At 41.1% G+C, this 15,705-nt stretch overlaps 2 protein-coding genes across 11 annotated transcripts in view; one reads left to right on the plus strand and one right to left on the minus strand.

Moving 5' to 3' along the window:
* TTC39A (tetratricopeptide repeat domain 39A) overlaps positions 1–6,951 on the plus strand; it is a 49,802-nt gene extending 42,851 nt beyond the window's left edge. For all 10 annotated transcript variants that reach the window (XM_047727959.1, XM_047727958.1, XM_047727956.1 and 7 more), the window contains exons 14-18: positions 1,093–1,213; positions 3,332–3,443; positions 3,821–3,935; positions 5,034–5,150; positions 5,707–6,951. In XM_047727959.1, the coding sequence (XP_047583915.1) occupies positions 1,093–1,213; positions 3,332–3,443; positions 3,821–3,935; positions 5,034–5,150; positions 5,707–5,830 (589 nt within the window). In that variant the 3' untranslated portion in view covers positions 5,831–6,951. The remainder of the gene's footprint in view (positions 1–1,092; positions 1,214–3,331; positions 3,444–3,820; positions 3,936–5,033; positions 5,151–5,706) is intronic.
* Positions 6,952–13,381: 6,430 nt separating this feature from the next.
* RNF11 (ring finger protein 11) overlaps positions 13,382–15,705 on the minus strand; it is a 47,576-nt gene continuing 45,252 nt past the window's right edge. The window contains exon 3 of the mRNA XM_047727006.1: positions 13,382–15,612. Within this exon, the coding sequence (XP_047582962.1) occupies positions 15,441–15,612 (172 nt within the window). The 3' untranslated portion in view covers positions 13,382–15,440. The remainder of the gene's footprint in view (positions 15,613–15,705) is intronic.

The following is a 15,705-nucleotide window of genomic DNA, read 5'->3' on the forward strand; positions in this document are numbered from 1 at the left end:
AAATAAACCAGAGTTTAATAACATGTATATCCTGTTTACATGGGAGAGACCCAGGAAAAGAGTTACTGAAATGGCCCAAGCCATCACCTTAAACATCATCCCCAGCTAAAGATTAACAGAACATGTTGGGAGGGTGGGGAGCCAGTTCTGGGAGGTTTTCAGGCAAAGCAAAGTCAAGGAGGATAAGGTAGTCCTGCAGATAAGTCCGCTTTCTCCTTTAAGAGTTTCTAGGGCTTGTCATTATCCTCTTCCAGGTAGAAGAGAAGCCCTTATAAATGGAAAATCTCGCTTGTAAATATAATTGTCTCTTACGAAAGGGCAGCTGCTACTAGGTTTTCAGAGCTTTTCCTGTATCTGCTGTTTCTTAGCCTAAAATAATCCTTCTGCCAAAGAGCCATATTTTGGGGTGACAAATTCTGCTCCCCTTCATATCACTATCTCAAATTCAGAGATGAGAAAACGGGGGCCCAGAGAGGTTCCACAGTGAATGAGCAGGGGAGGTGTTCGGCAGGGAAGTGCACAACTTGATCCAGCTGGATGGCTCAGGCTGAGTGTCACAGCCACACCCAGCAACTGGCAGAAATTGGGAGGGTGGGAATGGAGCTGGGTGGGTGAGGCCCCAGATGTGGAGGCTTGCCTAGATACACACATGTTACTCTGCCCTTGGAAACAGCTAAGGAGGCCACAACTCACGTGGCAAGTTCATTAAAGGTTTGAGCTGTGTGGTTGTGCGCAGGTCTTTCCCTTTCTCTGGGTGTTAATCTCCCCTGTGAAACTGGGGTCAGACTTCTGCTGGGCCTTCTGGAAATGAGGCCGGAGAGTGAAAGCAAGACAACTAGCAAAGCAGGCCTGGAGCGTTTGCTGACATTCTCACCTCTGCCTCCTGGTGTGGAGCCCTCTTACCTAGCCTCAGGAAGTGGTCAGGTTTGTGGGCAGGCCCTGTGATAGAAGGCCACAGCCACGGTTGTGAGTCCAACACAGTCCCTCATATAAACTGGGGAAACTGAGGCCCAGAGAGAAGCCAAGCAGAGGCTGGGCCGGCTGGAAATTTCAGTCCTCTCTAGCTTTTTCTTCCCCTCATCTCTTTCACAGAGCAGTGCCTGGCCTAAAGCTCAAGATTGCTGGGAAATCTCTACCTACAGAGAAGTTTGCTATCCGGAAGTCCAGACGCTACCTCTCTCCCAAACCGATCTCCTTGCCAATCCCTGCTCTGGTGGGTAGGACGGTCTAGACTGTCCCAGTACTTGTTTGGGATTGTGGGGATTAGCTGAAAGCCAGAGATACTGCTAAGGCCAGGGGAAGTGGTTAGGGGAGAAAGACCTTCATGCCTCAGGGCCTGGAAAGGATTTCACAGTTTCCCTGGGACTGTGAGGGAAGCATACAAATAGGCCTGACCAGACCCTGCCTGAGGCAGTACTGGAATGGTGGGGGCAGGGAGACAGGTAAGCAGGCTTCAGCTGCCTCAAGGTGAAGGAGTAGGCCCACACCCCTGTGCGCAGGCTAGGGCATCACTCAGCTGTTTGTGTTCCCACCCCTCCGTTTCAGTTTTATCACAGGATTGTAATGGTTTACACTGTCCCCCTCACTGGACCAAGTCTCAGGCCTGGGACCATGTTATAGTCAACTCTGTAGTAAACAATAGCTGACAATGTTACTGGGTGCTGACTGTTCTTTACACCCATTGCCTCATTTGATCCTTACAACAACCCTGAGTATCAGATGCTGGTGGTATCCCCATTTTACAGAAAGTAGAAAGATAAAATTTCTAATACATAGGTAAGATATAAGTAGAAAGATAAAATAACTTATCTAGGTCAAACAGCTAGTGAGTTGAAGAGTTAGAATTTAAACCTAGAATGGTTCTAGAGCCCAGATTCTGAACCACTGTTATGCTAATTCCACGCATGATTTTGACAGGCATCAACTTGAGAAGTTTCCAGCTTGTTTTTTTTTTTTAATTTTTTTTTTTTATTAAAGATTCTTATTTATTTATTTGACAGAGAGAGATCACAAGTAGATGGAGAGGCAGGCAGAGAGAGAGAGGGAAGCAGGCTCCCTGCTGAGCAGAGAGCCCGATGCGGGCCTCGATCCCAGGACCCTGAGATCATGACCTGAGCCCAAGGCAGCGGCTTAACCCACTGAGCCACCCAGGCGCCCAGTTTCCAGCTTGTTAAGAGTCTTTGTTATTCAGATACTAAGGTAGCCAGAAAAGTGGAAAGGGAACTGCTTTTTTCTGGTCCTGGCTCCACTATTCACTAACAATGTGCTTGCCGTTGAATAGGGTTCCCCTTCCCTTAATGGAAAATTAGGAATGATAATTGTCCATTTCATATAGCAGTAATGGGAACTAGCTGATTAATTGTGTTAAATATTTTATGAATCAAAATCATATTTCCCAAACTATAATAATCTGCAAAATGCTACTTATTCCTAAAATAGTTTCTGTGATTAAATATATTTGGGAAAGACTGGCCTAAACAAGGTTTATACACCGTGGACATTTTGGAGCCTTTATATAACAATACATATAGGTAAGTTTCCAAGAATAAGCTTGAAGATGATTTTCCCCCTAATTTATTTGGCCGCAGACCTCTTTTTTTTTGAAGGAACATTTGCTAACTTGGGACCATATACACCATCTGAGGAATACTGGTTCTAATCTTAAATTCCCTCCCTATAACAAAGTAACAGAACCAAAACAATAACATCTTTTTAAAACCTTTTGTATGCAAATCACCTTCATATCTATTGCCTGGATTCATAGTTTGGGAAATGCTAATGGAATGACTATAAATGAACATTTAATTTAGTATTCTGAGATTCCTGGCAGTTAAAGCAAAGAAAGGAATCAGTTTGTGTTGCATAGTTTTCATGATGGTAACTCAAGCCCAGTGCCTTGGGGTAAGAGAAACAGGGTGACAGTCTTAAGAGCTACTGGAAATCCTGAAGTGCTTAAATAAATATAGCTCTTCCAATATGGGAGGTCCTGTCAGACTGGCAGGGAGGAGGACTTTCTGGAGAAAGTCCTGTGGATCACAGCCTGGTCCTCAAAGTTTGGGGGAAGAGTTTGGACACAGAGAGGTTGGGAGAGAGGATGATAACCACCCAAGGAGGCCATGAGCAGAGGAGTAGTTAAAAACTATGTGCAGCTCCCTGCCATGACCCCTTCGAGCCCATAACTTCATAGGCTGGGCTGAAATTTGTCATAAAAGATTAGAGATAGAAGGGCCTTTAGTGATCCTCTGGATCTGAGCTGCCCATTTTACACCTGGGGAAACTGAGGCCCCACTGCGGAGGAAACCTTTGGACTGACTTGCTCCCCTGCCTTCAGGAAATGATGTACATTTGGAATGGCTACGCTGTGATTGGGAAGCAGCCGGAACTCACAGACGGGATACTTGGGATTATCACCAAGGCTGAAGAGATGCTGGAAAAGGGTCCAGGTGACTAATCCCGGCCCTTGAACCTGCCAGGCTGAGTCAGATCATAGGTCTTTATAGTTAAAGGTTCCTGCTACTAAAAATGTCCTTCCTTCCTTCTCTACCACGGTTAACAGTCCTTTGGCTAAGACTGAGCTTCAGTGGCAGCTTCTCCAAGTTGTCCCTTGGCCCCAGTTAGGGTCAAAGTCTCCTCTGGGCTCTCCCTTCAAGTCAATCCTGATCTCACTACATTGTCACTGTCTTGGTATCTGTCCTTCCCAGATGTGAGCTTCCTGAAGACAGTGACCATGTGTGTGTTACCTCTCTATCCCTAGGGTCCAGCAGAGTAGGGACTCCATGACTGTTACAGAAATAAGCCTGTCTTCTTCCCTTATTCTTAGAGAATGAGTACTCAGTGGATGATGAGTGCTTGGTTAAGCTGCTGAAAGGCCTCTGTCTGAAATACCTGGGCCGTGTCCAGGAAGCTGAGGAGAATTTCAGGAGCATCTCTTCCAAGTAAGTGCCTCTGCAGCTGCTCCCACTCCAGGTGGCCTTCTGCTGGGCCCATGTCTCCTGGGCAGAATTGGCAGGTTCTCTCCTTTCTCACATGTACTCCATAGCTTGACCCTAGCCTGCCCACATTCACTACACTTGTACCAGTGTCTATTCTGTGCCAGGATCCTTGCTGGGCACAGATCATTCAGACCTCATTCCCTGGGGCCATCAGATTGCCAACTACAGGAGTCCATCCACACTGAAGTTTCAGGTGAATAGTGCCTCCTCGAGTTTGTAATTCAGTTCCACCCTTGAGGAGCACAACTGTTACAGACAGCTATAGGCAACACAATCTGGTATGATCAGGGCTGTGTTACAGGAAAAGTAGGGAGGACAGCAGGTGCTCTGAAGAGGGACTTGAACATAATGCAAGATACCAAGAAAGGCTTTCCAGGGATGCCATTTTAACTGGGAAGTTTATCAGGCAGAGAAAGGAAAGCAGGAGTTTTAAGTGGAGTAGGGAGAACATGTAGAAATGCCCAGACACAGGAAAAAGACCTAAGGTTGGGGTTAGAGTGATTAGGTCTTTTCCTCCCTGGGTGAAGTTATAGAGGAAAAGGTTACAGATGAAATAAGGGGGGCTAGACTGAAAAGGGCCTGGATGTTTTGCTTACAAGGCTGAACTTTATCTTGTAGACAGAAAAGATCAGGAAGGATATTGAGCAGGGCAGATTTAGGTTTTAAAAGAGTATCTCTGGGGCAGCACGGAGGGTGGATCAGAAGGGCCAGTCTAGGGACAGTAGACTTTCTAATTTAGTAAAACATTTAACCTGGACAAAGGGGGTTGGGGACAGAGGTGGGCATGGGGTAAGGACATGGGATGAACCATAAATTGTCAGGGAACTGGGGCCCTAGGTGCAGAAGACTGGAAGGCTCTTCTGTGGATCAGAAGCCTTTCTATGGCTATGTAGTGGGAGCCTTCCCCAAGTAGGATTCATTATCTGGAAACCCCACCTGAAGGCATGGATTAGATCCTCCCACTCGGGGAAGGCTCGGGAAGACTCTGAAGAATATCTCAAGGGCAGAGACTGTAAGTCATGTCCTTCTCTGTCCCAATAGTGAAAAGAAGATTAAATATGACCACTACTTGATCCCAAACGCCCTGCTGGAGCTGGCCCTACTGTTCATGGAGCAAGGCAGAAACGAAGAGGCTGTCAAACTCTTGGAAACTGCCAAGTAAGGCGTGGTTAGCGTGGTCTGTCCTTTATGCCCCCCACCCCGAGCTCAGATCACCTTGGCTGGGGGGGAAGGAGCACAGGCAGCAGAGAGGGAGCATGCATGCTGGTAAGGACATTAGGGCAGTCCAGAGGCTGGACCTGTGTACCTGGGAACCCAATTCTCCCCTGGTATAGGGAGGTTTCTTCAATTTGCCAGTAAGGACTGGAATCCCAGAAACAGGGAGTGAATTACCCAGGGTCATACCACAAGCTAACTATTGGCCTGGTAGGAAGACCTGGGTCTCCTGCCTTCTAGCCCCATGGATTTATTTCTTAAAATCATTCCCGAAAGCTTGGTGACTCAACAGGAATAAGAGTGGTTCCACAGGGTACAATACCAAGGTGAGGGGCTACCCATCCTTTGTTTCTCTCTACTGGACAAGGCCCAACTCTTTCTTTGGACAGAGTTTTAAGCATCTGAAAATCTTCCTTGGCCTGGTAGTTTCTTAGTTCAGATCGAAGGAAAAGCACTCCTTAGAGCAGCTTTATATGCCTGATTCTCTGGTCTTTTCCAGGCAAAACTACAAGAATTACTCCATGGAGTCAAGGACACATTTTAGAATCCAGGCAGCCATACTCCAAGCCAAGTCTTCTCTAGAAAATGGCAACAGATCCATGGTCTCATCAGTGTCCTTGTAGTTTTACGCAGCACTCCCAGGCTGGAAGACAGAGAGAGCTGGACAGAGCTCCTGGAAACATTTCAAAAAGATCCCCCCCCTCCGCCCTACCTTTGGGGTCCACCGGTGCTCCAGGGATGGCATGACATAGGTATCCATGCAGAAGGGAAGCCGGCATTTTCACCAGTGTGGCCAAGGGCCTTTACCAAGGACAGAGCAGGTAGAGCCCTCTGCCTGCCCTATTACACATACGGGTACTTGTTTTTCACTGTGATGTTTAAGAGAATGTATGAACAGTTTACATTTTCCTTAGAAATATATTAATGGGATCACAGTTGACTAAAAAAACAAACACCACCACCTGTAAATCTTTGTTTTAACCCACACTGGTCTGGAGGTAAACCTATTTATGATACTTTTCAAAATTCAGCAATGTCTCCGCTTCCAGAGCCAGAAGGGCCATCAGGGCTTCTGAGGGTTGGGTGTAGAGGTTGCACACTGACACCCACTACCTTACTTCTTAACCTTCATTTCCACTCCCTTAGTCACTATCCAATTTAAAACAAAATTGAATGGAAATTACTTCACTAAAAAGACATGTGAGTTCTTCCGTAGGAAAAAGAGAAAAAAGTCAATCTACCGGTAAGGAATGGGAGTTGCTGAGGCCTCACAGAAGGGGGGCCGTGTGGCCCTTTCTGTGCCAAAGCCAAGAAGTTTGTGGGGGAAGGTTCTCAGACACCAGTCCACATCCTCACTGTATGCCACACTAAAACTAGGAATAATTTACAAAACAAGATTCTTTTGTACTTCACTATGAGGTACATTTTATTTACTGACAGCATTTTTCTTAGAATGGTTATTCCTGGCCTGTTGTGTATGTTTTAGATTTTTCATTTAAGAGAAAGGAGATATTTAAGTAATAAAACATATACTTAAGAGATCATGCAACATCTATTTCAGTAAAATGTGTTGCTTGAATTCTTGGGCAAGGCAGAAAGTCTGATCAAGGCAGAAAGTCTGATCAGAAGCCATATGGCCCAGGTATGTTTTATTTAGACAACATGATGCCTTAAATGTTTTTAAAATAAGTTAACATTTAAAAATGGGGAGATTTCACAAATAAATCTGGTTTCTGGACTCTTATTTAAGAAGAAAATCTAATCTGGCGATATTGGGCTCATCCCTTTAAGACAACAAGGCAACAATCAGTTGGAGCTGGGTAGAGGCTACTCTAAACACTTACATTACCCTTCTGTCCCTAAAAGCATCTGAATTTCCAAACTCTGGGACTGTTACAGTGAAAACTCAAGTTCAGTGGTCAGACACTAAGCTTACCATTCACAGCCTAATGACAGCATACTATTTCCCTGAAGGAAAAAATATGCATCTGTGAAATGTGATTCCTAAAATACATGAATGCAATTTCTGTAAGGAAAGAACCACAAACAACTTTTCCAATCTTCCAGCATTGCTGGATTTTTAGCAAACTTCTGAATTTGCCATGGGCTGGGTAGATTATTAACATTTTCAACTAGCTGTCTGTGAAGTCACAGGTTTTAAGTAAAGCAATATTCTCATTAGGAAAACAAAGCAGGAAACCCTCAATCAAGATCCTCTTTTGCACTTAGGGCATAAATGCTATTAAAATTTTTTCTCATTTTATTAGACTACACCCAAGAATGCTCTCTACCGACAGCAAGCCCTCTATACGCTTGCTCTCTAAAGCCTGGATTCTGGGAGACCAGCCTCTTTGTAGGTTGTTGGGCAGGGCAGGGTGAGAGGAATGACTAGAACCAGGCTGCTGAATAAGGGTGGCCTTCTGTGGTTCCTTCACATATTAGAAGGCTAATACCTACTGCTGTATTAAAAAAAACAAAAACACACACAAAAAAACAGCACACAGGATATACCAAGCACAGCTTGCAAAATTGCAGTTAGCAAAAAACTTTTCTTTAAACATTCATTATAGGCACTTTATTTTTAAAAAAAATTTATGCCAGGATGGTTTCCTTGTCAATGTTATTACTGATTTCCTGCTGGGCTTCATTAATTAGCCGATGTCACCTTACCTCTATCTTGTCACAACTACAGTCTGGCTGGGAAGAGCAATCAGTGGGTTTTGTCTCCTTTATCCCCCCTGAAGCTTGAGACAGTCTATTAAAAACATGTTTGTGAAATTGGGTGAAAATGTCAGGTGTCTAACATCATATCCTTGTGTGGAAGCTTTGAAGGTGAAAATTCTGTCTTGGGCTTCTTGTTCTATCTTCTTTTAGCCATTTCTGGCTGTTAATTCTCTTAATAGTACAGAGCTTTCCAGCACATATGCCCTGGAGAGGCAACTATCAGGTGGAGAATTCTGGCCTAGAAGTAAGGAGACCTGAATTTCTAGTCCCTGCTTTATTACTAATTTTCATAGTAACCTTGGGAAAGTTATGGACCCGCTCAAAAAATTAGTAATTTGCACTAGATTAAGGCTATTTCCTGCTGTCAGTGGTTCTGATTCTGGTCAACTATATTTTTGGATATTCATATCAAAAGATAGACACCTCCCTACATTTTTCCAAAGCCTTATATACCTAAGCAACTCAACCAGAAATTATAGGCTTTCTCAATCAAAGGCCTCTATAGTAGCCTAGCACACTTGGAGAGCAAAAAATCTTCATTTGGGTAAAGTCTAAAACCCCATTACACAGAGGAACTCCACCATTAGGAAGTAGCAACTGTGTAACATGATCCGAACAGAACCTCAACAAAGGAAAGTCTACCTCTGCCTCTCACTGGTCACAGGCCCCTAGACTCACAGGGTGGCTGCCGGCAGTGTGCTGGTCCCTATCAGCTCTCCCATGTGTTGGCAGGATTCCCTACTCCTTATCTCTCAAGTCAGAATGGGAGTGTTTCCAAGACAGCTTTCGTCATTCACAGCAAAAAGTCATAACCTGACACCAAAGCCAGGACCCTCAAAGGCCAATGCCAACAGAAGACTTGGCTGAGGCCCAGGTGGAAGAGTTCCAGCAACTGAAGAACAGCACCAGGAGATTTTCAGAAAGCCTCAGCCTGCTGAGTGCTTGAATCATGGAGAAAAAGAAACCCAGAGGGGCTTTTCTCTGGAGCTACTCCCAAGTTTATATCTTTTTTTTTTTTAAGATTTTATTTATTTATTTGACAGAGAGAGATCACAAGTAGACGGAGAGGCAGGCAGAGAGAGAGAGGGAGGGAAGCAGGCTTCTTGCTGAGCAGAGAGCCCGATGTGGGACTCGATCCCAGGACCCTGAGATCATGACCTGAGCCAAAGGCAGCGGCTTAACCCACTGAGCCACCCAGGCGCCCCCCCCCCCCTTTTTTTTTTTTTTTTTAAGATTTTAACAAGTTTATATCTTCTAAGATGATGAGGACTAGACAGTCTTTTCCTTTGCTTCAAATTTAAAGCCTAACAGTGAGCCTTTCAACAACTGTTTCCTTACGTCTTTAGCACCATCAAACAAATTCACTAATAAATGAGAGGTGCTTAGATTCTGAAAACCAAGAAAAATGGGAACTTCTCATACATACAATCTTAGATGCAGCTTTCTAAGGTTGGAAAATGACTTTTTTTTTTTTGCTTTGGTTAGCATGAGCTCTTTTGAAATCTAGTGCAAAGTTCATCACGGCCCAACAGATTAAGTCCGCAAACAAGGAACCTCATTTTGGGGCTTGAAAAATCCATTTCTAAATGAGGAATGTATGAATTGCTTCTAGTATATAAAGCCTACTGTAAAGTGACAAAATATAACAGAGCCCTTCCTTTGGGAAGACAATTACTAAAGATTGCTCTGGACTTCTAAAAGCTGACATTAGAGTTTAATCAGATACATCACAGCTAACACGTCACATATAAATGGACTGGGTTTTATTTTTCCTCACATCATTAGCAAATCATTCAGAACACCAGATACTATATGCTTTGGGTGGAAAAACAGCTAATATTAAGTGCTCACTATTTTCCTCTTGCTAGTCTAAGCACTTTACATGTAATTCTCATAACTATATGAAGTAGGGACTATTACAGATGAGAAAACTGAGACACAGGTTAAATAACTTGCCTAAGATCACAAAGATATGTAGCAGAAAGTTTTTAAGCCAGGCAGCTGAATTCTAAACCCTACGCTTTGCTGAACTACTTTTCAAACTGTAAAATTATCAGTTTAATGTTGGATCTGACTTATATTGACCTCTGGGCCACTATTAAGGATGGAAAAGGTACTGGCTAATAGCTCAAACACCAGAAATCCTTTGCTTTGAACACATGGAGCATTCTGTCTGTGTGGCATGGTTCTGGAATTGGCAGAGTGTAGCCTATTTCCATACCTCTAGAATGGACCAGTGCTGGAGGCGAATCTCAGTGTCTTTGATAGCATAATCCAGTCTTCCCAATTCACACAATGTTTAAGACTTGGTTCTGGATCCTAAATGACAAGGTGAACTATTATGAGGCCTCCCTGAGAAAAGCTGGGCTCATTTTTGCAAAGCCAACAAATTCTTACAAGCATTCAGAGTTCACCCACAGGACAGGCTCTTGAGGCAAACCCTCAGTTACCTTTTTCAACTTCTTTTTCTCATGGACAAGAAATCTGGAGCCTATAAACACTGATGTTATAGAAGGGGTCCAAACCATACAGATGCCACTCCTCCTTTGATCCCAATCAGTTTTAGATGCTTAAAGTCTATACCTTATTGATAATGCTGCTTCATTCATAGGCAGAGAAAAGCAAACTTTCTATGGAGGCATCCAAAGATGACTAAATCTTCCAGTGGACAGTAACTCTTCTCAAGGAAAAAAAATGTGAAGGACAGTTAGTATCTCTCCTAAAGTTGCCTTGAAAACTTTATGAAAACAGTAAATGGTTTTAGTCTGTCAGCAACATAAATCAGATGGATCCAGCTGTTGTCCTGAGATAATGCCTGTTGCTCAGAGTGATAAAGCAAACAAGAACAATGTGGATAATTAAAACATGCAGATAAATCCAAAACCTTTTTGTACAGTTTTGCTGAAGCCCCTAACAAAACTTTTATGGATCAGGAAATGGGTTGAAGAGGGACTTGTGAATTTTCTGTTTCCAAGCTAAAGAGTAAGGAAATAGCAAAAGGTAAAATGGAAAAGCAAAGTCTGGATATTTGTATCTGGACAATCAACCTCTGAATAATCAGCGAGCACTCAGTCATGCAGTTATTTTTTTAAACGACCACTATATGATTTATAGAAGGACTGGGTAGAATTAAGTGGGCTAATCATTTTTTGTGGGATGTTTTTAGACCCACAGGCTCTCAGAAAACAAATTACAAAGTATATTTAAGTTAATATTGCCAAAATACATGTGCCTCACACAATTTATTAACATCTGTATGTCATTTTAATATAAACCTTAATGTGTTGTAATGTAACTCCTAGGAGCTTAAAAAAGAGGTTCTTTTTCTCTAGTAAAAATAATTCTTAATGTACAGAGCTAAATAAATAGCCCACTTAACGTTCCTTCAGTACCTAAAATTAACTTGCTATATCTTTCAAACCACTCAGAAAAAGTACTATTTTAAAATGTTTATATTATACAATCAAACATTTACAGTTACTCCATTAAATCCATATATTTCACTTGAATTACCACATGAAAGCCATAAATCTGAATTGTGAGCATTAAACCACTGCCTAACCATAGGCAAATACATGTTTTCACCTACAGAACTGAGAAAAAAAATTTTTCAGAGACCATTTTTAATGGCTCTCAGGAAATTCTCATTTAATAGTAGTAGGTCAATCAGTAATTACATTTAATGCAACAATGAAAATTTAATAGTCGGGGGCGCCTGGGTGGCTCAGTGGGTTAAGCCGCTGCCTTCAGCTCAGGTCATGATCTCAGGGTCCTGGGATCGAGTCCCACATCAGGCTCTCTGCTCAGCAAGAAGCCTGCTTCCCTCTCTCTCTCTCTGCCTGCCTCTCCGTCTACTTGTGATCTCTCTCTGTCAAATAAATAAAATCTTTAAAAAAAAAAAAAATGTTGATATTTGGGGCACCTGGGTGGCTCAGTGGGTTAAAGCCTCTGCCTTCGGCTCAGGTCATGATCTCAAGGTCCTGGGATCGAGCCCCGCATCGGGCTCTCTGCTCAGTGGAGAGCCTGCTTCCTCCTCTCTCTCTCTCTCTCTCTCTGCTGGCCTCTGCCTACATGTGATCTCTGTCTGTCAAATAAATAAATAAAATCTTTAAAAAAAAAAAAGAAAATTTAATAGTTGGACATTTTTACTCTATACTTTATTTAACAAGCATTTATTAATAAGCACCTAGGTTTTGTGTACATCTTTAAGGGAAAAAATGTATTTAAATACATGAATGGGTAAATCCAGTCTTTAAACAGGCAGGCTAGCCTAGTACTTATGGATTCATTTCTGAAGGGAGCAGGAACACAGCCTTCATTAGAAAAGGCATGAAATTTATGGAAATGAGACCTCAGTGGCCAAATATTTAGGAACTGAGACTTAGAGGGAAGAAATTAGAAGGAATTCAACTAAGTCTCCAAAGGGTTAATATAACACAGGAAGAACAGCTCAGGATGCTGATGGCTCTTAAGCCCATGCTCCCATGATGGAGACATTCTGAACAGCCTGTGTCTTAGGGGAAGTGTAGTTGAGTGTAAGATTAGTGCAGGGGAGCTGTAAAGAGGGTACAGAAGGAGGGATTTTAAACTATCTTCTCTGACTTTCTCCCATCCAGGAAAAGAGTAGAAGATTTTTACATTCAGTAAGTAAATTTAAAAGTACTTGAAATACTAACCAATCCAACTTTTCTGATGTCCACTAATTTCAAAATTAAAGGCTTACAAAATTAGTTGAGGTTACTACGGTGGCTGCAAGTATCATCAGTTGGCTCTGAGAAACTCCTAGGCAATGCCTTTAAGCAGGGGTAAGCTGCCTCCATTTTGGAATCCTGTCGAAGGAACTTACCTTCTTTATTGTTTACCACTTTAGTCTCAAGGAGTATAAGCAGGTCTGCTTTTGACTACTGTCACTCCTTTTTTAAAATGCATGCTTCCTTATGATGAAGCTTTGTATGAAAAGAATGTTAACACAATGCTCACTGTATTCTATAAAATCATATTGGCTTATATTACACAGGGGACACCAGTAGTAGGGGGAATGTTCTCCTGGTTTAAGAAATTCCCTATAAAGAACACTCAGAGAATGGAAAAGGTTTTTGTGAACCAAAGTATTTCAACTTGTTGGGTTTACACTTAAAAGATTCTTTTACTATTTCCTGGTCAGGCTTTTCATATATTTCAAATCCTACAGCCAACCTTGAACACATCTTGCCCAAATCTAAAAGTTGCACCTATAATTTAGCTTCAGAAAATTTGAAGCTTGATTATCAAGCTTCTAAATTTATGATTAGATGGTATTAAATACCACACCATAAAAAAATCTTCCCAAAAAGTTTACAGAACTAGAGATTAAATTTATACATTGTTTAAAATTTATACACCATTTTCAAGAAAGGATTAGATAATTTGGGGAATATTCTTATGTAATCAACTCTAACTGTAGCCCTTTATAACTGTATTATAACTTTATTTAATTTAGTAAAAGCCAAAATTGATAGTTCTTAACATGGTGTATGGAAATCAAAATTAAAGAACACAAAGTACCTTAAAATTTTTTTTCAGCTCAATACTAGTGCCTTCAATATTACTGCCAAACTCCTGCAAAAAAAAGCCTTGCAATAAAGACTAACAGCAACATAAGATGATTTTTTTTTAAAGTTCACTTACCAATTTTAACAATCTAGAAAAAAGGAAAGTCTGATTATAATACTTGATGACACAGACATCATGTATAAGTAGAAAACACAAGGATAAAAAAAATTATCACTGAAAATATTGCACAACTTCAGGTTTTCCTCCAAATTTGCTTTATGTAATTGGGTGGATATAAATTAATGAACAAAAACTTAAGCAAGATACATGTAACAATTTAACAGAACCTGATAATCTAATTTTCAATTTCCTCAAATTCATCTTTAAGTCTTTCCGTCATGGGGCTCATAAGAAAATTAACCAACATATGGATACTACATTCTAATGTCAAATCTTTAAGAAGTACTTATGGCATACTTAATTCCTCTAAAATGCAATTATGAAGAACCCTCAAGATACTCGTGTTTTGTATGTAGAAAAGTGTTAGAGTCAAATATTCAACTCAATATAAAATAAGAAACATTTCTGATTTGTTAGATTGAGATTGCTTCTCCTTTTGCTACTGATTCTTAGTTGTAATATCACTGAGCTGAACAAATAAGTCACCTTTGAGTACATAAGGAAAAATAAACACATGCTAAATGGATAAAACATTACAAACTACATCGTTACTAGACCATCTCTACCTCTAACACTTCAGAAGCTTAGAGATTTAGAGTGCTCTTACATTAACTGCAAGAAAAAGGAGAAATTCCCTCTTCGAGATCACAACTATGAAGTCATGTGGTTATACAAATTCTGCATTTGTGTGAAAAACATGAAATACTTTTATCTTAATTCTCCCTGCTTGTCAGTCAGCCAGCAGGACTTTCCTTTCCAAGAAACAGAGACTGAGATGTGTTTTATGTAACTTCAATAACCTCAGCACTACAATAAGAGATGCAGTATCCTTTTGCTATCGTTCAAGACAGTAAGGGAAGGAGGTCACAAGAATAAATCAAAACTATTACAACTGAGCAACTTTTCTCAGTTTCACCATGGTGCCACTTTCATTTTACATAAGCATGGTGGCATAATTCGAGCTCAATAAATCAGAAATCTTAATATTTAAAATTTACCTTGACTTTTAATTACCATATTAACAATCAAAATAATTAGATAAAACACATAGGAAAGGGTAATATTAAACCCCACTTTACTAGAGTTGGTTTCTTGACATTAACTCAGTTTTTATAGAAAAGGGATAGTGCATCTCAGTTTGCTTACAAGCTAGGAGATCACTTTGAATTCTGCATTTCCTAACTGCAAACAGATATAGCACTTACAACAGGTTATAAATAAACTGGTTTTCAAGCATAGAGCCAGCCCCAACGATAATACACTATTTAAAAAGACCTAAGGCAATGAATTCCATTTCCAATGGAAAAAAAGAACTGTGCAAACAAGCTTAAAACTACTTTTTTTGTGCCAGTGTTATAAAATGTAGCTTTTAATAAAACCTTGACCCAAATGCCAGCAACTTCAGAAAAGAATTTGGATGGGGGGAAAAAGAGAGTTATTTCATTTAGGAAAAACAACCACTATCTTTTTCCTAATCTTCAACACACACAATTGAAACATATACAGCTGCTGTAACACTTTACACAATTCCTATGTACTGGAGCATAACAAGATCTAAATACAATTATATTTTAAACACTGGGTCAAGGCTTTACATAAAAATACCATCCTACTTTTCCCCCTAAATTTCTAAAATATCACGTATTTTTCCCCCCAACATCTGCAGCCATTCGGGAATTTTTAGGAAACTTTTGTGCATGATCTTAATTCCTAATCCCTGGCTCTTTGGGCTCAGTGACAAAAGATCAAAACCACCAAATATGATGGTTCACTTGAAGTCAGACCAGAGACCCTGGCTCAATTAGTCTCGTAGGACGAAAGCAGTGCTGCATCAACCGGCTCCATGCAAGAGGGGCACGTGAAGGATCTCATCAACCAGTCATCTATACAGTCCAGGTGATAGATGTGCATGCACGGCAGAAATCGAATCGGGTCCCCATAAACAAAGTCCATCATACAGATAACACACCTGTTGGGGGTGAGGGAGAGAAATCAGAAAACATTTTTAGAGAAGTGATCTATCTAGAATACTCTTTAAAATCCCATTACAAAGACTGTGTTC

The sequence above is a fragment of the Lutra lutra genome, chromosome 4, assembly GCF_902655055.1.
Source record: "Lutra lutra chromosome 4, mLutLut1.2, whole genome shotgun sequence".
In the NCBI taxonomy this organism is placed as follows: domain Eukaryota; kingdom Metazoa; phylum Chordata; class Mammalia; order Carnivora; family Mustelidae; genus Lutra; species Lutra lutra.